Genomic DNA, 25,458 nt, shown 5'->3' with positions numbered 1-25,458 from the left:
TAACCTTCAGAGTAATTCAGGTGACAACGGGTGAGGTGATGATTTTGATCACATTTTCCTGTAGCAACAGATAAATAAAATAAAAACCCAAATGAAATAAGTCACTAGATGAATTAAATTGGTTGGCCCTGGTCCATTCTGGCACCAGACAGAAATCATGGTGGGACATATTTAATGTTTTTTAAATCATAATGCTTTGTAGGGATGTAAAATCCCAACATGTGTTCTTATGTTCTCAGTTTTAGTCCCACAGTCGAGGCAGGGAGGGACCCCCCCTCCTCCATCCCGGGCGGTCAATGACACGCCCCGCCCCGACTATCAGCATCTCCGCTCCAGCCGCTGAGAGTAGATGAGCCGGGAGCCCGGAGGAGCAGCAGCACAGAGCCGAGCAGAGTCCAACGGCTCCCGCGTACGTCCGACCGACACTTAGCTAGAGCTGCTCCCGAGGCAGTGGAGGTGATGATGGCGGCGGCTGTCGAGAGAGGAGGCGTCCGGGCCGCTTTCCTGAACCCGAGCAGCGGTGGCGGCGGTGGACCAGCACCGACAACCCTCCCAGCGGGAGCTTTAGCCGGGGCTGTGGTTCTGGGCTCGGGCTCCGGCAGCATGCCCGTACCCATGAACCTCTTCGCGACGTGGGAGATAGACCGATCATCCCCGAGCTGCGTGCCGAGGTAACGTCGCTGTGTGTGAACGCCAATACCTCAAACATGAATGATTTCAAAAACACGTTGTCCTGTGATTAAAGAGGCCAGATTTGGACCAACAACGCCCTCGCAGACTGTAACGCTGAGCAAATGAAACGAGCTGCCATGCAGTTCTTCTAACACTGTTATGTTGGCTAACTACCAGGCTAACTAGCAAGGTGGCTAATGCTAACGCTACCCATCAAATATCACTGGTGCCGGAGTTCACGGTGGAAAGAATTTACCCACTCAGGCTGAACACCGGTCAAAATAAAGACACGGAGAGGCTGCATACTAACATTAATAGAATACAGCTCCTCCGCAGATGTATTGTTTTCTTGTTTGTTTGGGTTCTGTTTAATAACTAGCTAGCAAAGTTCGGCTAACAAGTTTGTCAGTTGCGGATGCCGCTTCGTCCCTGCAGTGTGTGTACATTGTACAGATTTGTAGACGTGAATGTGTCATTTGTCAACATAGGCCTGGGCTTGAACCGGTTTGCAGAATGCATGGCACCCAGCAGCTTCACAACTGTCTATAAATACAGCGACATGGATGCCGTCTGGAGCAGCACTGTGTCATGGACCAGCTGCCTTATCGCATGAACTCCAACCAGGTTGTTGTGCTGTGGTGTGGCTCTGGGCACATGTCAGAAAACCCACAACAATGAAGCAAAGTGTTGACACAGCACATCCAGAGAGCAACGTTGACACCCCGATATATGCATACACACACACACACACACACCATCCTCTTGTTATTCACATGTTTAATGAGGAATATGCGGTAACATTGCATTAGTATGCATCGTTTGTGAACAGGCATTGCTGCCACCTGACCAGAAACCTCTGGGGAACTGTGGGTACATTAATCAGCTTTGACCTAGATCTGTTCCACTCATTGAGACGGGAGGAGGGGGTGGTGGTGCTCCACAGTCTGTCTGTGTGTGTGTGTGTTTGTGTGCCTGCTCCCTCTGTAGTCTGTGTGTGTGTGTCATCGCATGTGGAGAACATGTTGAATCTGCAGCCATGTTGATCTTTTTCGTATCTCTCTATGAGCATCTTCCTGTGTCGGCTCAGCTCATCTAAGATGCGAGTGAAAAATACATTTATAGTTGCCTTATGAATTCTACTGCTCCTGTTGTCCTATTTCTGATAACAGATTTTAGTTTCAGCTCTCCAAAGGGTGATGAGATTGTTTAGCTCATCTTTTCCTCTATAAAAAAAATCTTACTGCCATCAATGGAATTAAATTAATTAGAATATCTGTACTGCAAAAAGACGCAAATGTACGTACTTTTGCTGTCACCTGTTTATAGATATCTGTCAGTGCACCATGTGACCTCTGACAGAAGAATGATAATGAATTATTAATGAACCAGGGTATTATATAAAGGTCGGCCTGTCATTGATAAACAACAGAAGGAGCTTGACGTGTTTTTGTTGATGTTACTTATGTGAGGTAGTCTGTTTTGTATTTCATGGACATAGATGATGTCACTTTTTTTTTAAATTGTATGTGTGTGCGTGTATGTATGTGCTCTCTGTGTTTTTAGATGACTTGGCCCCAACTGGTGTGAAAGGTCTTGCATGAAGCCCAGCCCCGGGTCTGTTTTGGGGATTGGGCTTTGGCATTCTTTCAAGGGCTGGGCCAATTTGTGTGCAGCTGTCTGCTGCTCTGCTAGGCTACGAGGCATACGAGCGTGTCCAGCTAAGAGCTACAGTTTCATCTGGTAACAACAGACTTGTTGTCGTGCTCTGAAACATCCCATACTGCTGTTGTTTTATTTTAGTTTGCAGATGGGATAGATTCAGAGAAATATTATCTATCTGAAAAAAGGCTGTTAATCTCACACTGTCTCAGTCTATTATGTCTGAGAAAACTATAAGCTGATTGTCAGAATTTTATCGGTGTGTGTGTGTGTGTGAAATGTGATACAGTACCTGACAGGTTTCTACCTGCAGGTCCTGTATCATGGCAGTTCCATCCTTGGCATGCCTGTTGGAACTGTTGGATAAGCACTGTTTTTCCATCGTGCTCTGCCAATCTGTCCCCCTCCAGTATTTCTGATAGCATGATGACGCAGCTTGTGTCTCATACGCTGTTGCCTTTTCCCTTTCCTTTGATCAATTCACATCAAATGTACCTTTTGCCCTTGAGATCCATTACCGCCACAGCCAAGGAGATCTGTCTCTCTGTCTGTTACCGTATAACAAAAATAGATTTCAGTTCTATTTTAACAAACAGAAGAAATTAAACCAAGCACCTAGAATGTCATGTTTCAATTTAGTTTATCAGTAACAGTTTTCTCCATTTCAGTATTAACAAACTCACTAAACTTAGTACTAGTAGTACTAGTAGTACTTAGTACTAAGTACTAGTATTAAAAAAAAAAAACAAAAAAACAAGAAACTGCACACAAACATGAGCTGGTCCCTGAGTAGAATTTCCAACGATGTCACTTACAAACCATCCTTTCCTTAGTATGAGTGAGATCTCCACATCTACACCTTCTGCTGCATCGATTCAGGTGGAGCAGAACATTCTGTGTCCTCGGCAGCAGGCTGAGATCAGAAAGAGCTGCACATATAAAGGGGGCATTCTGTTGTGAGCAGTTTTGTGGTGACTGTGAGATGAGGTGTTTAGAAAGCTGGAGTTAAAGCAGTGCAGAGCAGCATGTGAGGCAAGTCATCTCTGCCCCCCCCCCCTTTTATCTCGAAATATCATCCACACATACATGAGTTCGGTTGTCAGAACCATACACACACCTCAGGCAACAATCCTGGCAAAATTGTGTTACTAGAAGTGGAATAAAAGCATTGGGAGTAAAAAGACAAGGAGGAGTTTGTCCAGAATTAGATTCCATTTGTGGTAACCCCACGCTGGGAGGATCAGATGCACTCTCATCAAACTCCATGCTTGTAGGACCTCATTTGTGCACATGCAGCAGAACGATGCATGTGAAAGGGAACAGTACTTTCCAATTCACCGTGTGCCTGGTTTACTGGTTGGAGGAAAAACAGGCTGTTTACTCACACTGGTATATATTAGTAACCCATCTGGTAGACGTCACACAACCACATCCCATTCTCTGTGTGTTAATATTTGCAGCAGAGGTGAATTGTCAGGGTATTAGTAGAGGGGCCCTGTGTGTGTATGTGTGTGTGTAATAATAACATGAGCTTACATTGGCCTTTCAACTCCCGATTAACCCCTCCATCTCAAGCCTTGGATATTGTCTCTCTTTGCGGGGGGACTGCTGTAATCTGATTTCGTAACAGGAAAAGAAGAGATAGCAGATCATCAGATGCCGCAAACAGACACCGACAGATTAATCTTCTGCTTCCTGAATCATAAACAAGTCGGCATCAGCCTTCTCCAGTGCCCGATAGGATTGTGACAGAAATGGCAGTAGTACCAATGTGGCTGATCCTGAATGTCCTGTGGGTGTCCTGTGTGTGTGGGAGGAGTGTCTCTCTTGTTCTCATCTAGCTGGATTATACTTTACAACGCCTAATTTGATGCTAAACGGTGCTGGGCTTGTATGATAACAAGTTTGTACCTCGTTACCTCTGCCAAGGAGATTATGTTTTTTGTGCTTTTTTCCCCCTCTGTATATCTGTCCATCTGTCTTTTAGCAGGATTATGCAAAGAACTACAAGAACTACGCTGATTTTCACTTGGTGGTGGTGGTGGTGGGGGGGGGGGGGGCAGTACAGTGAGTAGTCATATCTTAACACCAACTTTGGCAGTTGACGTGATTAATGTATAAAAATAAATATAGAAATTCAGCCCTGCTTCATGCTTCACCGTGCTGTTCACACGCGTTCCTAACCGACCAATCAGCACCTCCCACCGCCTGAAATGTGTCAAAATTCTCATGGTTTCCTTCCCCTGCCTTCCTGAAGGACGAGGAATTTCCTTCGGGATCGTTTCACATTCCTTGCAACCAGAGTTGCTTGTGCAGCTGAAGCCAGGCTGATTCGCACCGGCCCCCCCCTGCCCCTCCATTCCCCTTTTGCTTTCGGTTGTTTATCAACAACGGGGCAGGATCAGACTTGTGATTTGCCCACTCAGATGCTGCTCAGTGCTTTACAGGGAATGGGAATGCTCTTACTGCTCATTTTGAATTTATCCTAACGGGTCACCCCCCCTCCCTCCCCTTACCCCCGGACCTCGGAACGGGAGAGGGGCCAGATCATTGTGTGGGCGGACACTGGGGTCTCTGCCTGTGAAGATATGGAACTTGACAAACGCTCCTCTGACACAGGGAGGATCCTGTCCAGGACAATGGCTATCAACTCACGTTCTCTCCTTCTTGTTCTTGCTCTGCTTATTTCCCACCTCTCCCATTCAGGCATTTCCTGCGCTGCGTGTGCCAGGAGCAACACTCCACTATTATTTCATACAGAACACAAAAATGGATGAATGAAAACTCAAAACACTGTCATCGTGACAGTGGGAGATTTTGTGTTACTGCTGAACACAAACAAACACACAGGTAGTGGGATGGATGAAATCAACATTTGTGATAAAAATAAGTGACGGGACCGACAGTTTTGATACTGTTACCGTCTCTGCAATCTTTGTGATCTGAATTGTGTTGCTAAATTTAAAAGATGAACAAAACAGAATCACTTATTTGTATTTGTGTAATGACATGAAAAAATGTCCCCCTTTTCCAGACAAAATGATGTAAGAAATAACCATTTTGCATCTGCTGCCGTGGCAGTCACATCGGTGATTGTCAGTGCTCAAAGAGCACCGAGCTTAATGTTCTTCTCGCCCGTCTAATCACAGATTAAGTCGTCTGAACTGTCTGAAGTCCTTTCTGTCCATGTGCAGGGCTCAATTAGCCCACATTAAATTTAAAGTTAATTTTCCAGACCCTGATATGCGCGACTGCCACATCAGAAAACATCTCACTGCAATGTGAGGATGAGCCATTATATTGGGTGTGTGACATTTTTTGGCTGCTTCTGCCTTATTAAAAACATTTTTGGAGGATCCTGTCTGTTACAAAAGAACAATTTTTTTTGTTGGCAACTGTAGTCATCATTAGTGGTGGCCTCGTTATATTCACTATAATTCACTAATCTTGAGTCATTACACTACATTTTCATGTACATGTACGTTTTTGTGAAGACCTTCATGCTTCGAACCTGAAAGTGGTGGATCAGTGGTGAAAACATGAATTCTCTTTGCTTTCAGGCTGGAAACTGTTTAGAAAAAGACATTTTTACACAGAGACACATGAAGAACACCTCACCATTAATTACGCTGCTTTGCTTGTTTACACAGAATGAAACCTGCACCGGCTGGTGTAACGCTGCCACAGTGTGTGAACACAGCACGATGGTTCTGCTTTCATGTACGGAGTGACGATAAAAATGGTGCAACATTCCATGTGGAGGCTTTGTAAAAAGATGTACTGTCTTCAAACACACACTGGGGGTTAGAGAAAACTTCATCCTGTGTGACGCTGATCCAAAGGGGCCACATGTCAATATGAAAAGCTGAACTTCATAGGTCTTGTTGGGTAAAGAGTAAACGTGCCATGTCGGGTCTTGTCTTGCTTGGACACTACAAACACGGGACTGCTGAGCTCAGCGCTTTGTCGTCACGGTTCAACAAAAGAGCTGTTTAGCACAGCGAAACGGCAACAAAGGATGGCGGCAATGTACAGAGTCCCTGAAAATGTTTGTCGGATCTTTGAGTTGTGAAGGCTGCATGGACGGGATGGAGGGTGGGGGTGTGTAACGCCACAGGGCTCGGCGATGCCTCTCATGTCTTGTCACAGGTTTGTGTAACCGTGAGGTTCATTAGACCAGAGCGTACGTGCGATGGTACGTGTCACGTTGGCTCACTGCAGACGACGTTTCTTTCACTCACCACCGTTGCTCTGAATAGGCAGTGAAGACAGTTTCCTAGCACGTCCTGCAGTACTAGACAGAAGTTCCTGTGATGTTCTCTCCGCGCCACCCACAATGACGAGAGCCTACTGGCAGTCAAACCTCTGATTCAAACTTCACTCAGAAATCCTTTTTAAATGCATGTTTGAGGGAAAGCACAGGCTTAAACCAACAAATGGAAATAAAGCCTGCTCCTGAGCTCTCATGTACCACCCCCACGTCGGGTTAGATAGAAGTGCCGATAATCCGGACAATCGTCCGAATCCACAACAGCTCTGGACGCTTCATGACCAGAGTTCACATTTCCAAAGCCTCTATTACAGAGACAGATAAGAGGCTGTTCTCTGACATTCGCTGAAATCACCGGAATACTTGTTGGCCGTGCCAGTTTTTCTCTCATTGCTGGACGTTTTCCTCAGGGTGCTGTCATACCCGAGCGATGACACCTGTCCCGCCTCACTGTTGTTCTGTGACCGACTCGGTCTGCCTGCGACTCCACCAGCTGGCCCAGCAGAGCTAAAATCCATCCCCAGCAATGACTTTGCACAGCCGACATGTTGAATGCAGCGTTCTAAAAACAAGTTAAAAGCAGGTATTTTACTTCACTTTGACAGCTCTCTCGCCTTCATGTTTTATATGATCGAGACAGCGATTAGACCTCTTTCACTGTGGCTTTGAAAAGATTTCATTTTGGGGAATTAAAGCCCAAACAGCATATGGCCATCTGTCACCCATCTGTCACACATGACCAGATATGTGGGGGCTGAAGTAGACTTTGCATGCGAGCCTAATTACATACAAAGCTTTAACTGTCAGACGGAATCTATGGCGTGTCCTGGATTGAACTCACAATCTGAGGTGTGTGATGTGAAGACTAGGGCATGTCAATCTTGCGACAAAAATCAGATTGAATTTCAGTTTCAAATTTGAATAATATTCAATTTTTTTTTTAAAGTTCATCAAACACATCCACTGATGTTTGTCCATCTGTGTTCAAGGCCATTGATTGTCCACTAACAATGTGACGGATGGGAGGACACAGTGAACCTCAGTTTCAGCGGAGGTCAATGTTGACTGCTTTCTGTGCGTCCCCTGCTAACGTAGTTCCATCCAACGTGGTGAATGGAGGTGTGTGCTCAGATTTGTCGTAGTTGACGATGCCTTGCGGAGCTGGCATATCATTTTTTTTCTCTTCTAAAGGAAACCGTTTCCACATGGTGCTTTTAAGATTTTCCAGACTTTGGAACTCTGCCATCTTGTAAAAACATTCACGTGTGATTTTTGTACCGGTGATTTGATATTGGACTGTGCCCTCCTATGCTTGGTGAATAGCTGTAAACCCGTACATAAATTAAGCAACTTGTATATGATGAACTAAGTGTAAAAAAAACAAAACGAAACGCTGTAAACAAACCTAAGCAGTTTGATGGGCTGTCCACAGTGAATAGACTTCCTCGTTTCCTGCAGGAGAATAAAATATTCAGTGCTTTTAGACTAGCACATCCTTTATTGGAACTGAATTATGTAACTAGACATGAACAAATAATATCCGTTATGAAAGAGCAAAGTAATTATGGCGCTCCTCAACAGGGGCTGAATGAAGTTTTTTTTTTTTTTTTTCATCCCCTTTCTCTCCCCGTATAAACCATCAGCTGCTATCCATAAGAATTTCATAAGCCTTTCCTCCACTACATTGCGTTCCACGGACATGACCACATCCATATCTCAAGCAGAGAATGCACACACACTGAATGCACTAAAAGCATGTGTTTTAGCTTTGTAAGCCCCCAGCAGCCACATACCAAACATACAGTCTCTTTTCATTCATCCCTCTGTTAAATCATTCTCATTCTCTGTCCTCTAACCCCCACCCCCCACCCCCCCACCCCCCGGCTTTGTGCGTCTGACAATCGCTGTGCAGTGATCCGAGGGTATGGAACTGGCAAAACATCAATTAGAATGCTGACACGGGGAAAAGAATTCCAAAAGTGAGATTTTGTTAAGCTGTCATATCGTTCAACTCGTATGGGATGTTGTCTGTGTAGATTTGACTCATGTCCATATTTAGATTGTTTAACACACTCTAGGATTTGCAGAGACGGCCCACTGACAGGGGCCATGTCTCCGTTGACTTGTCTCCTTTGTTGGGTCTTTAAACTCCAGAGTGTTTTTATCTTTTAAGTGATTTGACATGCTGTTATCACTCAAGTGTTCCAGAAATAGCACACATACGCACTGACAGAGCAGCACATCGAGGATGTTAATGTGGAAAAAGGTTCCGTGCAAGTTGTTTGAAAAAAGTCCAGACAGTCTTTTAAGTGATGCTGTGACATCCATTGTGATGACGTGTGGATGAGATATCACTTACACAATCGCAACAAACCGCTGCTGCAGAGCAGCGATGAATTAAACATGAACAGCTGTTAAACATTTCCTTCCGTATGACATGATTAAAGATCTGGACAGTATTCGAAGTGAATCCTGTTCTGGTTTTCTTCTCGATTTAAAGCGCTACACAGGTGATGCTCAGGCCTTTCATATACTTGTGAGTCAACCATTTGTCAAATCCAAGGTGAAGGATTTCCTTTAATACCCTCTGATGCACTATATGTGCATCAAAATCAAAGTAAGACGTGACTGAAGCTCGAGTGTCTGACCCCAGGTGAAAGACAGGTGAGGGCCCAGTGATGTAAAAGAAAACCAGTCTGAGAGGTAGCCACCTCAGACGGGCAAACAGAATAACTCTGTGTAGAATGTCTTAAGGCTATGCTCCCTGACTCCCAGCTGGCCGTCCACCTTTAATCCACCCCTCACAATTGATTTTCTTTCTGATGTCGCTGCTTTAATTGAATTTAGACAAACGATTTGGTGCATGACAGCTGACATATGTGTGATTGAGTGCGCTTGCACATGCTTTCTGCTATGAAGAATACACACATCACTGGCAGTGTGATGGGAAGAAAGAAACTTCTTACGGTTGGTACATTTCCATCTAGAATCGTTTTGTTATTGCAGCAGAAAGAGGGGAAAAAAAGATGAAGCATGAGAGATGAGAATAATAACCCACAATCACAGGCCTCTTATCTAAAAACAAACATTTGACCACAGCTGTTCGACTGTTGTGCCTGATAAGTCGACATGTTTGCCCAGCACACATAAATGGACAGTGACTTCTCCAGTAGCACACACTGCCACCTCCATAACTTCAGAACTGTCTTTCTAAACCGACGCCACCACAAAAGCAACAGTCCCATTTTGTGCCAGTGCAAGCAGATGTATTTACTGCTCTAATTGCTGAAATGTTTGTTTTGTTGACATTGCACTTTTATGACTTCACGTACAGTAGCTACGGCCATCAAGCGGGCTTTCGTATGGAAGTGCAGCTCCAGTATTCAGTGATCTATGGCATTTGTGCACAAGCATGCTTGTTCAAATGTGTTGCGCTCACATTTCATGGCCATACTTTTGATCTTCTCCGTAATAATCCAAGAGACCGAACTGGCCTTGGATTCTAATGTCGTCGTTTTCTTTCAGAGGCAGAAAAGGTCAACAGTTAGTGACGGCACAGTGAGTGACAGACACTCTAATGGGCTTAGATGAAGCAGCGCTGCTCACGCTGCTCTGAGTGATGCCATATAGGCTAAACCCATTAGGTGCTCGGGCACCTATTGGCCACTTTGGCGAGAGACTGGTTTTGACCGAGTGATCAATGGCTTTGACCGACTGTCATACCTAGATTTGGACAATTACAAAATGTGTTGCAGCAGTGCACGCAAATGAAGCTGTGATGTCTCGGTACAGGTGAAGAGTGACTTGTGGGGGATCGCCTCAAATCTGCCCCACCGTCCGGGCTGTGGTGATGGAGAGAGATTGATTTTACCAAGCTGCTGCATATCCGTCCTGGTCCAATCCCCACCCCCACACTGCTAATCAATGACTTTTTTCCTTCTAAATGTGTGTGGGGTTTGCCAAATTCAATCAGTAGAATGCATAATGGCAGCAGACAAATAGTGCCGCTGTGTACTGTGTGTTTGAAGGACAGATGATGTGTTGCTAAATATATATATACGTATATACACACACACACACACACATACCAAATTTCCGGTTTAAAAAGCTTAACTGACTTCAGATGATGTCATTAATAATGTGTGTAATATGTTTTTGTGGAAAAGTATCTTTTAGAGGATTTAAATATATATTGTATTAGACCCCATCATACTGCTGTAGGACCTCACAATGGCCTGTAAAGCTGCTTAGGACGTGGGCATGTAATAGTACTGTTGTTATCGATCATGGATGTCAGTCATGCAAGACCTGTCAAACAGAAACAAAAACAGATATAACAGTTTATATATCTCATCTCAAACATGGAAAATTACAATTGTCCCCTAAATCCCTCACTCACTAAGACGGCTGGTTAGCGTCTCATTGCAGACGCTGCAAGTTACTGATTTTACTAGTTCTTGTTGTTTGTGTGTTAATGAAATGTCACTTTTTGTTTATCAAATTCGTCAGTCGTCATTCATACATTCCAAAATAGCAGAAAAAAAGGCTCCAGGATGACAACTATGACACCATTCAAAGAACCTGGCGTGCTGTCTTCACTGGTGCCGACACTAAAACTGAAAGAGGGATTTCCCCATGAGCTCTTATCAACTGGGAAACAGGCAGAAAATGAATCACTTATCTTTGCTTTCCACTGCCTGTTCACAGAAATACTAAGTCCTGTGTAGTCTCCACCCACCTGATATTCTCTGTGCATTGATAACACTGTTTTGTTTTGGTTCGACTTGGCACAGCGAGGTGTGCTGTGATGCCTCTGCAGGCTCTCTCCAGGAATGGTGTGTGTGTGTGTTTTTCAAAAATGAAGGAGTTAGTGTATTTTTAAGGAGCTCTTCCCCCCTGAATTTGTGTAAATGTGTTTTTAAGCAGAACATACAATGCAGCTATACTGTCATTCCTCTTTTAACTATGTATCATCCTTCTTGTGTCTTGTCTCTGCTCGCTATATTAACACAATGATTAGTGAGTTTGTTAAATGGAAACCAACACTGGGCCGATGGGCAGGGACAGACAGGCACCAGGCCAGACCAGATGGTGACGAATTTCACTTGCAACACAACGCAGTGGCAGGCAGGAGTGAAGATAACACCTCTGTCTAATAATAAAAAATCCCTGGTTCCCTAGGTGACCCCTTCAGAGGCCTGCAGCCTGTTTAATTACATGTGAATCTGTGTCTGAGATAGAGAGAGAGCTGTGACGAGATTGAGATGCTGTTAAACCATAAGACCTGGTTTCTGCCGACCCTCCCCCCCGACACACACACACACACACACACACACAGACACTCACACTAACACCTGAGAACTGTGACTGGTCGGTGTGTCATCCTCGCCGTAAGGGAAAGCGAGATTCACTTTCTACCTCCATGCCTTATTGTTTAATTACTCCAGTTTGAATACATTTGCATTTGTTATTCTAACACACGGCAACTTAGGTAATTGTGCAGCCAAGTGGAATAATAATTTATGCCCAAATGCTCATAAGGAAATGTCATGCAGTTATGTCGTCACCTACGTGGTCGAAAGGGAGACTGTGCACATGAGCACTCACATCTCTTCCTGTTGTTGTTTGTCATCATTAAATCTGTAGTTTGTGTAACCCTCTTTGGGATCTAATGCCCTTTAACATCTCATTTCCTTTTTCCTTCTCTTATGCTAATTTTCTGTTGAAAGCAGTGATGGAAATGTACAAAAGCTCCTTGTGACCTGAATGGGATGTATTTATTTTGAGCAGCCACAAACTGTGAACACTTATTTCGTTGGGTTTGGGGGAGAAAATAAGATTGGAGCTTTGTTTTTTTTTTAACTGTGCAGTTACTGTGCCCTAACGTACAAGTATATTTAATATTGAATTTCAGTGTATTTGGTGTGAATCTGAAACGACTAACTTTATTCTGGGGCTCACAAAACATTGTTTTTATTAGATAAACCAGATGTTGATGGGATCTTATTTGGGGACATGCATTGCTGTTGAATAAAAGCAATAAATGAACTTATCCCAATATCATGATATCATCATCTATTGCTCTATTATCTGGAGAACATAAATTTGACGCCCAAAAATAAACACATTCCATTTTATATTCATTCCATTTATCAAAAGAAGAGAGACTGTAGAAGGTTTGAAGTATTTGAACTCCGCGGTAAATTTGTTTCCTTTGAAACGTCCGTATTTCAAACAGTTGTTGCATTCAAAGACAGGTGTTGTCCAACGTGCCCAGCACTGAGTAGTTACGTAATCCCATGTTCACACTACCTGTGTGAACATGTGAACGTGTGACGGCTGCGTCCGTGTGTGTCCTGTGTGTCCTGTGTGTTCACGCCGTCCGTCCGACTGATGCAGAGCCGTTGCAGCCAGTTCATCTGCCAGTTTGCACTGACAGTTACGGTTCATGTCTCTGTAAAACACACACATGTTCAGAGTGGACAAGGTGAAGAAGACGTGGTTTAACTCGTTCTATATTGTATATCAGTTAATGTATATCATGTCTTAATCAGACATTTTAATCTTCTTTTCCTATTTTCAACAGGATGTGTCGAGCTGCACTTTCGTTTTCCTTCACACACCAAACACACCAACCCACACTGACATTTTTTTCTTTGTGTTTAAACCTGACGAGTGTGTCTGAATCACACTTGCCTTGCAGGGAGTGCCTGAATGGGAGTCAGTGAGGGTTGCAGAACCGCTCTCAGTGGAAGTGGGTGACTAGATAGCTTAGATAGTTTGTTTGCTTTGTCTTTCTTCCTCCCCTCCGACTGGCTCAGACTGATCACAATTTGCTGCAACAGGGCTGATGGGGGAAAGTAGGTCAGGAGGAAGTTCAGTAAACTTGGCTCAGGAGATGTTGAATTCTTGCTGTTAGGCAAGGTTTGGGAGCGTCGGTGCGAGTGAAGGTTTTTTTTTTTGAATGTCACAAATTCTTCGAGTGCTGCATTGTGTGTTCCTTCATTTTCTCTATCTGCGTTACCAGTATATTGCATCTGTCTAAAACATGTTCCTGTTTAATCTGCAAGTCACCCTTTTTGAATATGTTGAATCAGGCCGACTGGTGACATTTGTGCCGTCTACTTGTCCGTGAAGAACTGTCCATAAAGCTGACTAGGAGTTCTTGTTTGCCCTGATGATCTGTTCACAGGATTCCTCTTTAACGGAGTTGGACACACACATACTGCGTAACTCACTTTCCTACTGGCGAATCATCGACGATCTGTGTCGACAATGTTTGTCACCCCGACGGGTGAATAAAACCGCGATCAGCTGTGTCTCCTCCATGGATGTTAATGATGTGGCGTTCATGCTCGTAATCTGTATTTTCCTCTCTCACAGGCTTTGCAGCCTCACGCTGAAAAAACTGGTCGTCCTCAAAGAACTGGATAAAGAGCTGAACTCCCTGTCTATCGCCGTCAAAATACAGGTGGGTTCATTCCCATATGTGACACAAGTGTGTTGCTCGCTGTATTTTTTTAAATATATATATATATATATAATTTTATTCTCAAAGGCATGGTATGGTGAAATTTCTTGACTATTGATGACATTTCTTTTCCCCCTTTCCCCCCAACAAAGCAACACCCTCCCCATCCTACAGTCTTTACAGCTGTGAAGGATCAATACATAATAAATAACAATGACCTTCTCTACCTTCCTAGTGTACACTACAGAAGAACATTTAAATTGTTTAATGATGAACTAATATACCGACACGTAATGACAAGGTGTGACACATTAGTGTTTCCTGTGTATCTTATAATGTCTTCAGTTTGTCTCTATAGTCGATCATGAGGCCTCAGACCGTCTCAAATTTTGCCCGCTGTTTTGTTCTTAACTCTGTACCGAGGCTGCACCCTGTTGAACATAATCACAAAGTCTCTGCGATGATGAGACACGATGCTAATCCGGCTGATTGATAAAAAAAAACAAAAATCCTCCTTACATGCTGCAGCTCTGGCAGCACTCAGGTGCTTTAAATGGCAGACGGGTGTACTAGCACCTTAAGACGGATTTTGCAGCTTACATTGATTGCTAATGCATGTTCTTTGACTACGGCTGTGCGAACCCAACATGTATTACCTAATCCTGGAGATGGCATTCAAATTTAATCTTTGCTCAGTTTGTATGTGTTCAAAATGCTGCTTCCCACCCAGAACAAAGATATGTGTGACTGTTGAGAGTCCAAGTGGTTCGTTTGACTTGTGAGATCCCTCCTTTGTGGGTTTGTGTGCAAACGGTCCAGATGGAGAATACAAGCACATATTTGAGAAGACAGTAAACATTATCGGACTGACTCGTAGCCATAGGGACGCAGCCTTTATTCTGCTGTCAGGCTTCAGTGCTTGACACAGACTCTGCATTACATCAAAATGATGGTCCACTGCTTATGGCTCGTTGAGGACCGATGGACATAGAACATGGAAATAGAAAAGTAGAAGAGCACTCGGCGAGCTCAGACAGCTCATTTCCACCCAATATTATCATCCTCCATTCATTGATCTACTCTAATAAATTCACTGATCATCAAAACATGCCTTTGTCACCAATAGTCCAGTAGTTATTTACAAAAATCATTAGTAGCCTTGTTACACAAATCATGACCTTTGACCTGTATTTTTTTTTTTCTTTTTGTTCATTTTGTCTATTTCAATAGTAAAACAAAAAACAAACCTCCAGCCTGAGCACTTGTTAAAGGTTAGATATATCCATGAAATAAACACACATAGGAGAACAAGAGAATAGAACTTAAATAAGAGAACGACATCAATAAAAACCTCACTGTTGGGTGGTAAATCTTATGCACAGGACGTTTTAATTCATCTTTCCTGTGGTAAATGTGTTTCCCAGGACTGTGAACTTTGTACTGACGGTTCAGTGAATAGCGTATGCGTGACCACTTTTATCCTTGTGGTTCACTAATTTTTTCACTAAAATTTTCTGAGACACCCCCCCCCCCCCCCCCGCCCCGTACGGTCACACTCATTATTACAATTAAATGAAATTGTATGCACGCTGGTACTTTCTAAAAAAAAAAAAAAAAGATTTAAAAAAAGCCTAATTCTTAGCTCCCTTTCACTGTCATTCTGAAAGAGAAAGCAGCCGACCATGTGTGGCTTCATCCATGAGCTATGTTGTCTCCCGAGCGTGAAATCTCCATTTCTGCTGAGCTGCCCACAGGACAGCCGGGCAAAGCTGCGTTCACCACAGCTCCGGAACTGGAGCATTAAATGCAATTTCCAGCAGGTTCGGTTTGCGAGAACGCAGACGCTGGGGGGGGTAAAAGACAGTTCAAGAGTAAGAGTATTCAGACAGTGAATGTCAGAGCCTCTGTGCTGCTCGTCATCTGTTCTGTCTTGGCACACGGTGACCGTCTCTCTTCATTTTATCTGGTTGAACTAGGGCTGGGCGGTATGGACCAAAGGTCCTACCTCGATCTATTTAGGCTGAACAGTGATATACGATATATATCTCGATATTTTTTCACCAAAGTGACAGCAAATGTTTAGTCAACGTCAAAGACAACTATGACGTGTAATTTGTAATTTGTAATTTCACCTCTTAGTTCGAGGTTCCTAGCAAGCAGAGGCGGTAGTACACACATAAAGTTACAGAATAAAAGACCTCTGATTGGTCACTGCAGTCAGAGGGCCGTCCCAAGCGCTACCTTCGACACAGGAGTCTACCAACAGGTCTACTGTATCAGCCATAGCGAAATGAAGCAGTTGTGTTTCTAGAAATGCACATATTTATTTATTTCTTCCAAACAAAGCACTTGAATCTGTATGATCTGATCTGAATACCAGCCCGGTATGTCTCATGCACCCCTAATGTCGACATTTTGGCCTTTTCTTGCACGATATTGTCTGAAAAAAATACTGTTGTTTAAGTGGAGAATATGGTCAAGTCATGCTGTGCATATGAGATGGCTGTGAAATCTGTGTTCCTGAGTCTTCAATTGCTGGAAGGCTACAAATAGCTCAACCCCCCCCACACACATACACACACACTTTATTGTTCAGTGGGCTGCAAAGTCGTCCTCCACTGTACACAAGCTACATGTCCAGTCTTTTCTCTGTTCTGTTTTCTGAGGTTGTCTCCAGACATTCTTGTCATCGTATGCAGTCCTCATTTCAGCTGCCGTCCCCAGTGCTTTTATTTCATGTGCATTCGGATATGATCCCATTAGGTCCGTGTGCGTATGTTTGTGACCAGATCAGAGTATTTGGCGAAGGCAGAGGCCTCGAGTGCTTTTAAAAACTCTCTTTAATACAATTGCACATTGAGCTTTTGTCCTGATCCCAAGTCACCTCCTGCCTTTGCTGCTACGGAGCCAATGTAGAACATTTCTGCAAAATGCCTGTAAAGTAGTGTTGAGAAGCAGTTAGATGATGGACTTGATTTCCCACAGGCTTTTGGAGTTTGATAGAGTTGAGGGGTTGAGACCCCCCCCCCCCCAAATCTGGCCCCAGAGACAGCACTGAAGCCTGTAACAGAGTAGAGAGGGTGAGAGGGAGCAAAGGACATTCAGTACAAGCTTTTCTTGCCAAGGCTCTGCATTGGAAATGCATGTCAGGCAGATTCAGAGTGCTCAGCTTTTGTGCCTTGATTCATTCTACAAGCCAGTGAGCATGAGAAAGGAGAGCAGACAGGGTTTCTTTGTGGAGCTGAAGTTAGCGACAAGGTCAGATGCTGAGATTTACGTTGTTTTTTTTTTGTTCCTCAGTAGATTATCAAACAACCGCTGCAATTACTGACAACAAACTGACAACATACTGACAGAGTGTCCTTCTCAGGAAGATGTTGAGCTCCTGTCCACGTTATAAAAATGCACATCGCAGTACACTGCGACATTTTAATGACGCTCCAAGCTTTGTTTTATGTTCATTTATACATAACATATTGCTTCATTTATCGCACAATGGGAAAATTAACATTGTTAATAGTAGTAAAAAAAAAAAGTTGAACTCCGACAAATAAACAGCCATACTAACTAAATTGGGAGAAATTAAGAAAGATTAAGACGTTTTTTGTGGTTCTCAGTGTGACTAAAACAGTGTGACACCCAGTGGACATATTAGGAACAGGTGTTATCCTTACCCTTGGCTTGGCCGTATGTCTGACACCTCTCATCCATCCAAACCATTAGACAAAAGTGAAATAATAACTCAGTAGTTAATGAAATAAAGGAAAATATATATCCACACATTTCTCTGACCACTGAGATTTTGCTTCAATGTGTACCTCTTTGCCTTCTGTAATGCAGCGTCACTAGCTGAACATGGATATTTTATGAGTGATTCAAAGCTAGAAGCAAAGAGAACTCACTGAGTGTCAGTATGAAAAGTGAGGCAGTAACACTGATCTGTGACAGTTTGACAGGTGCTCCCAGTGGAATCCTTGTCTCACTCAGTAGGAACCCTCACCATGGTAACCGCTTAACTGCGGTCGACCCCATACACACCACACACCCTCACCCCAGCTAATTCAGAACAGCTGATTATGCTGTCGCTCGGATGTGTATGGTGTTTTCTTTGCAGTGATTTCTGTCATCTTGATGCTGGAATGCTTCAGTTCCATTTGTGTTTGTCTCATTTAACACAGAACACTCAAACGTGAATTCAGGTATTATACTCTTACTCCGAGATTTTGTTCTGCTCTCTCATGAGTTCAGTTCTTGTCAGTTTCTGTACCGCTGCCACAGATTAGAGCCTTCCCTTTCTCTTGCTTCAGTAGATGAGACATGGCAAAGAAGATGGCGGACACTGAGACATCAGATGCAACACTACAGTGTAATTCCTTTTGGATTATTTTTACTTCAGCTTTTCTCTGGTTGATCATTTTTTTTATGTCAGACTCCTGTGAATGATCATGGATGTTTGTCCCAGCATGAATGTGGCAAAAGCCAGAGTGCAGTCATCACAAAGCCAGGCTGAATGTACGCGAACATCTGTCTACTAGAGGAAGAATCTGGACCACCTGAAGCCTTTGTCTGATAGGGCAGTTTTCACATCCAAGACAAGAAGGGGAAGAACAAACCAGTCTAAAAGAGAAATTACTAGAACTATAACTGACATTAGCTCACAGGTAATGCCGTGGTATTGAGGTGTTGTTCCTATACAGGCACTGATGCATTATTGAGTAACACAACCTCCCTCTGGCATCCTGAGATGATTCATTATCACGTGCCTCACCACTTCATTTTGTATTTGTTGCATTATTTAGCGGCTCTGTTGACTTTAGATCCAGTGTTGCTTTGACAGCATCCGATCCAGGGGAAACGGGCCACACGCAGGTTGTTTTCACCGAGCCGTGCTGTCAGTGCTCACGTTTACAGTCACAACCCGTGACCCATTTAAATGCCTGTGCTGTTTGGCCAGCACACCTTATGGCTGGTTCCAGAACAGGAGCTCATTCCCACCTGTGCCCAGAATAGTAAGATAATAATACTAAGCTTGAAACTTTGGTTGTTAACGTGTTATAAAGGTCTTTGGTAGCAAAGGCAGCCAGCCTCATTTTAAGATTGTTTTTAAAATGTCAACATGATATTTTAATACCTAGTATCACATGGGCTGGACAATACATGCTTATCGTAGTATTTACACAAATATCTGTGGTAGTAGTGTAGAGCTTGGTGAAACCGGCTTGTGACTCGGTTGGTCTTTCCAAACAGCTCCTCATATGTCCTTAAACAAGGGACTCGACCTCTCTAGTTGTTCTAGTAGCACGTTATGTAGACGTTGAGCAGGAGCGGAGGAGTGAGGGCTGCTTGTACGTGGCCGCCTCAAGGTGTGAGTCTGCATAAATGGGAACAGGCTGGTAATAAAATACTGCTCCTGTTCTTCAGATATTTATTCTTTCTTTTTTTTTTTTCATTGTTTCTTGGACGTCAAATGAAATTTTAAAGTGTTAAAGTACATTTACAATTCAGCAAAGTCCAAGAAATGGAAAACTCATTTCAGATTGCTTCACAGTTTTGTCCATATGTCAGTCAACGTCATCACCTCGTCTCCATCTGCTGTTAGTAAAATGTTCCTGTTTAATCTGAAGAGAAGAGTCAAGTTATTTTCACCGACATCTGTGCGATCTGACTAGTCCAACTGTCCAACCTTTTGATTCTAATCTAAATCTGATGTTACTGGATTGGTTCTGTTTTACTTTATCCACTCGGCTAAGAGCCTGGAAGTTCTCGTTCACTCATCACGTCCTGTTTTAATTCACTCGCTCATAAATGTAGAATATATCTGCCAGACTCTAACCCAGACCTTTGCTTTAACACAAGACCTGTGCAACTCACAATCAATTTAAATGATCTCTTTGGGACTGGGACCAGGCTCCTGAGTGTATCAATGAATGCTCACACAACTGTTCTACCATAACTTGGCACCTCAGGTGATCTGATTCCAAATGCTTATAGATCTGGGAGGTCAGATCAAGGCCACGTCCACACATACCAAAATAATGTTTTTCCTTCTGTTTTCCTTGGCTCTGTATCAAGAATATTTACAAACAAATGGATCCATTGTAAACGCATCAACAGGCTATAGTTTACACTCCAGGCCTGTTGGTGGCGCTGACATCTGGTGGAGCAGCACTGCCCTGTCTGCCAAGCAATCAGAACTGTTAAAAATGTGATTTTTAACAGGGAAAAAAGTGAGTGGACAATTATGGCGATCTTGTCTGAGTTACTATGGTAACAAGATCTGCTCACTTTGAATCACTGACACGTGTAGTAAATAAAGAAAACACAGAATAACTGAGTGGCAGTTCTGTGTTAGCCAAGCAAATTCAACCATCCAAAATGTGTTTGTTTCTTTTTTTTACCGTAAAGATGCCTTATGGCAGTTACAAGACCTCTCACATTCAGTTTCTGTCACTTGATGTAAACAAAGAAAAACACAGATAACCGGAAACAAAGGCGCTATGAGAGAGAGAGAGAGAGAGAGAGAGACGCAGAAACAACTACTAACGCAGCATGTGCATTGATGTTGTTGTTGTTGTGAGATGTCGGGGGTAAGAGTTTTAAAGGCTGGAGGTTGGGGGGTCGGGCACGACACTTTGATCCAGAAAGTATGAGGATTCTCCGTCCAGACGACAATTCGAGGGCAGTGAAGTTTTTCACTCTTGAGACCAGGTTTGAGAAAAGTGCGTTAACAGGATCCATTGGCGCGATCGGCCTAAACGATGCAAAACATGTGCGTTTACACAACAAAGCGTCTTCCTGGGGACACGGCACAGAACTCACCCTGGCCCTCGACGTGCATGTTACTTCCAGGTGTGAACTGGGTCTGTGATTGTTTCTCCTCCAAGTCTGATGTCACAGAACTTCAGTGTTCCCATCATGTCCTCAAACAGCCTGGAAGCTCCAACTGTGAACAAATCATCAAAATTCTTTTTCTTCCAGGGTTCCAAACGTCTTCTGAGATCAAACGAGTACATCCTCCCACCCAGCGGACTGATGGAGACAGATCTGGAGCTCACATTCTCGCTACAGGCAAGAACTCTGACATTGTGCTGTGAATTCTCACACTGCGATGACAGTTAATTGAGGACCACAATCACACTGCTGCCTTTTGCAAATGCCATTGGAGTTCGCTGCTTCTCTGAGCTTAGTGTTGAGTCCACACTGTTCATCAGAAGTGTGTTTTGCATTTTTTTAGTTTGTACATGGCAAAGTCGCTCTCACAGAGATGTTGCAAGAAATATTCTGACAATATTCTGAACTTTTCAAAAAAAAAAAAAGACTGTTGTTGCATTTCATAATGTTATTTCATTTGAGTATTGAGCGTTCCAAACTGGATCTGGTGTACTTGGCCTATTGTTTTGTGAACATATAAAAAAAAAAAAAATACAATGTGGAGATTGGTACTAGTTCCACATAGAATTTGTCATCTGCAGCGAGATGAATTTGTGACAGGTAGAACGTTTATGCAATTACTGGCGCAGTGTGTAACACACAGGTTCAGTGATGAACCAGACTAACTTTGGTTCATCCACGTCATCAAACGTGTCAATAACCAAAAAGCTGAATGGTACAGCTACTACTTGTACTACTACTACTATTAAAAATATTTGTTTGTCTGCATGAATTATTCGAAAAAAAAATATTATAGTGAGTTAAAACATAATAATATAATAATAATGATATAATGTATTATTATTAGTAGAATAATATCACAGTGAAGAAAAATTGAATGTATATGTATATGTATTATTGGTGGTCTTAAAAAACAAAATCAAACATTTTGAAAAGTGGATCTCATCAAGCCTCATCGATACATATTCTATCTTGTTTCTTTATAGTACCCTCATTTTCTGAAGAGAGATGCCACAGACTCCAGATTATGCTGCAGAGGAGGAAACGCTACAAGAATCGAACCATCCTGGGCTACAAGACTTTGGCTGTGGGCGTGATCAATATGGCTGAGGTACTGTCCAGCGCCCCGGTCAGGGCATTACCGTCAATAATTTCATTTAATGTCTCTGGAGAAACATGGGGTTTTGCATGGAGCTCGTGATTGCATTCCTTCTTCCTCCGACAGTGACTGACATTGATTCGTGCCTGCGTTCCATTATGTTCTTGCCAGAGAGAGGGCCTCTCCGGTTTACACTTGGTTTTAGATGATTCATGCTCATCACACATTACGTCTGTATGAGATTAGGGGCCATCTGGAGCTGGAGCTCTCAATGCACTTTTCTCAAAAGTCCTTTGTTCAGCTGTGATATGCAGAAATAATGGATAAAGAAGAGCTGGGTGTGCATGTTCCATATCTGCATGTGGCAGATTAAATAGTTTTTTTTGGCCTTTATCCAGTGTGTAGAGGACAGATGTGGTATGTAGGTGAAATACAAGCTGCATACACTTGCGTAAATCAAAATTTTCAGTGTGGATACGACACAACCAAAGAACGTTCTGTTTGTGCCGCTCACATACATCCAATCCTTCCAGAAGCATCTCACGGAGGACGGTTGCGGGGGGGGGGGATTGGAGACTGGGACTGCCCTACTGGTCAATTAAAATTCCTTTCTCAGGCCGTAAATAGTTTGTGTGTGTGGTGGGGGGTAGGTTTAAAGATTACCACACTTCGATGTGCGATGGTGAAACACTGGTAACGTCTTTGCAATTCTAATTAAAGCATTTGTTCAGTCAGTTTCAGAGAGTATCACGACAGTTTGAATTGGCTGTTTCTCTTTCCTTGCTGTAGTGATCAACCTCCAGACCTGTACTAATACATCTATTATCGGTTTACTGTTGGACCGTTATTTTCCCATCTTCTGTACAGGGACCTCTCCCGTGCCGTCTTTCTCAATCTGACGGGGGCTGTATGTAAGAGGAAATTGCTTATTGGACTTTTCATGTTGCATTCAATCACACCCCTGGCCGTGTTTGTTCAAAATTAGCTCGCTCCCTTTGCGACAATTCATCAGTTTGGAAGTATTGAAAGTATTCTCCAGACGCTGCTTCGGACTTTTTACCTGATTCAAAACGGTGTGTGCAGCATTGTTCGAAAGAGGGAAATGAGCTTGTTTCATTTAAAACACATTATTGTGCTGATGAAGAGTGATTTTGGAAAATGTCTTGTACTTGTACTCGGCCGCGTGGCGTAAAATAGCGTAACATCTCTGCTGGATCGGTTTGAGCACTGTAGACGAAGATCAGACTCTTTCATGTTGCTGCTCGTGGAAACAGGCTTTGTTCTGAACAGACTCCGCATATCTCTGCAGCGTGATTGATAGATGAAGGGATTGCATGGGACATGATTCTATGTCTGCGTAAGAGGACTTGATGTTGATACAGATCAAGCCTTGTGTCATATTCACTCAGGAAGAGATAACGTCGCAGTGAAAGAAGAAGGCAGCGCTGTCTGTCCTGTATGTAAATTGAACAGCCTTTAAGTCAATCCTTCAACATCCAGGTGATGCAGCACCCATCAGACGGAGGACAGATTCTGGGGTCTCCATAGCAATGTCAAGGAGGCACCGGTGCGTTGTGGCGGAGATCAGCGTGTACTCTCTGTCCAGCCAGCCCATTGACCACGAGGACGGCAGTGGACAGGCCGGCCGAAAGACCAAAACCTCAGGTGGGCACCCCGACCTCTCGTCACGGGTCTGTCACCCAGACCTGCCCAGCCCAATCGGGTCTGCAATTTTCAGCCTTTGGTTTTCCCACCTTCCACATGGCTCCTATTTCGCAAGCGTGGACAGAATAAAGTATTAATCCCAGCCAGGCCGGTCTCTGGCCAAGGCTCTGCTCCTCAGTTCAGCTGTGTCTGTAACGTTGATCTCAGAGTTGAACAGATGCCGGGCCTGTTACCTTACACCGCTCTAATTCTGGACCGGGAGAACTACCCGACCCCGCCTGGACTTCACATCTCCACCCCCGCTACGCTGATCCCTCACTGTTGTGGATGTTATTAAAGAGGTCACTCAAACATAACAGATGAGCTCATGTTCCGAGCATTACACTTGTGTCACTTTAAAGGAAAGGGAGATGTTTATGTTTCCCCTCTCCGCAGTGAACTTTAATAACAACCATCCCATCTAGGAACACAGAGCAGGATGTTTCTCAAGCAACAGGAAGTCTGGATTTATTATTTTTTTTCAAAAAAAAAAAAGCTCGTCCATCACTTTCTCTGTCAAACATGTAGTAAAAAGTGCTTCTTCAGGAATGTGGCTGGAAATCTGCTGTTAAAGGAGAATAATAGTCAATGTTTCTACCAGTGACATGTAATTCAGTCTGAATCAAGTTGACACATGGGTCCCTTAACAATCTCATATGAATATAACAATAGTTTCATCATATTTCATCAGGTAAATGTAGAATTTCATTGTGTGCACAGAAGATGGTTGTTTTGCATTAACTGGCATTTTACTGTGCATTGAAAACCTCAGCAGATGAGCGGAACAATTTCACCTGTCCTTTAGCTCATGCTGACATTTGTCGGGAAATAAGCAGTGACAGCAGCATTGGAATGGAATTATGCAGTGTTGCAGTTGTGTAACTTCCTTCCAATGCAGCGCACGTACAACATGTACATAATAGTACGAGACGTCCGCTGTGGTGGTGAAAATCAATGTTTTCTCTCTCACACACCTGTGGTTCAAGCTGATGTAACAGCCTCTGTATGTTGATGTGTCTGCTGCAGACCGCTCCCCAGACATGGACAACTATTCTGAGGAGGACGATGACAGCTACTCATCAGAGCAGGAAGCCAGTGACGATGCAGCGCACGGCCAGGTCTGTGAATTGCTCGTTGTTGTTTCTGTCGGATCCAGTTAAATCATATTTTCTGTACTTTTCTGTACTTTTACATGCATGTCTTCAACATGAAGACATGCATGTAAAAAAATAGGTGCATGTTGATGATGATCCGTCTGATCATTGCCTCTTGTTTCAGGATCTTTACGATGAAGACGATGAGGTCAGGAAGCCCAAGAAAGCCCGAAGGAAAATGACACGAACGACCTCCATGACCAGGGTGAGTTTGCTTCCTTCTGCCACAGGAGAGTTTTATGCTCGCTAATCATTGACTCTGAGAAGAAGTGCAGGACCTGTGCTTGCTGCCATACAAGCTTTTAAGGGCGAGTACACGGTGTGTTCCATTTGTTGAAGCCATTAGGACGATGTGGATGAGCATGTAAATGAACACTGAGGGTTTACTGGAGCGATTCTAATGGTCTTTACATAGAGTGGCTGTGAATGAGTAATCTGGGAGAACTGCTGAGTCTTGAGCCCAGCTATTGTGCGTCTTTCACTGTTGCTCTCTTATCATTCACCTCCTTTCATCTCCACTGTGTGTTTCTCTCCCATT

At 43.5% G+C, this 25,458-nt stretch overlaps 1 protein-coding gene across 1 annotated transcript; it reads left to right on the top strand.

The window, feature by feature from the left end:
- Positions 1-462: 462 nt before the first annotated feature.
- Positions 463-25,125, top strand: LOC144738834 (phosphofurin acidic cluster sorting protein 2-like; the record flags this gene model as incomplete). Its single annotated transcript, XM_078621830.1, is given in 10 exon segments — positions 463-671; positions 13,985-14,072; positions 21,051-21,140; positions 21,950-21,971; positions 21,974-22,074; positions 23,563-23,598; positions 23,600-23,635; positions 23,637-23,727; positions 24,805-24,884; positions 25,045-25,125. Coding segments are annotated over 10 exon segments (834 nt in total), but the record flags the coding sequence as incomplete, so codon positions are not given.
- Positions 25,126-25,458: the final 333 nt, after the last annotated feature.

Source organism: Lampetra planeri, unplaced genomic scaffold (assembly GCF_965212315.1).
Source record: "Lampetra planeri unplaced genomic scaffold, kcLamPlan1.2.h2 scaffold_1180, whole genome shotgun sequence".
NCBI lineage: Eukaryota > Metazoa > Chordata > Hyperoartia > Petromyzontiformes > Petromyzontidae > Lampetra > Lampetra planeri.
This window is presented reverse-complemented; position numbering and strand designations above follow the sequence as displayed.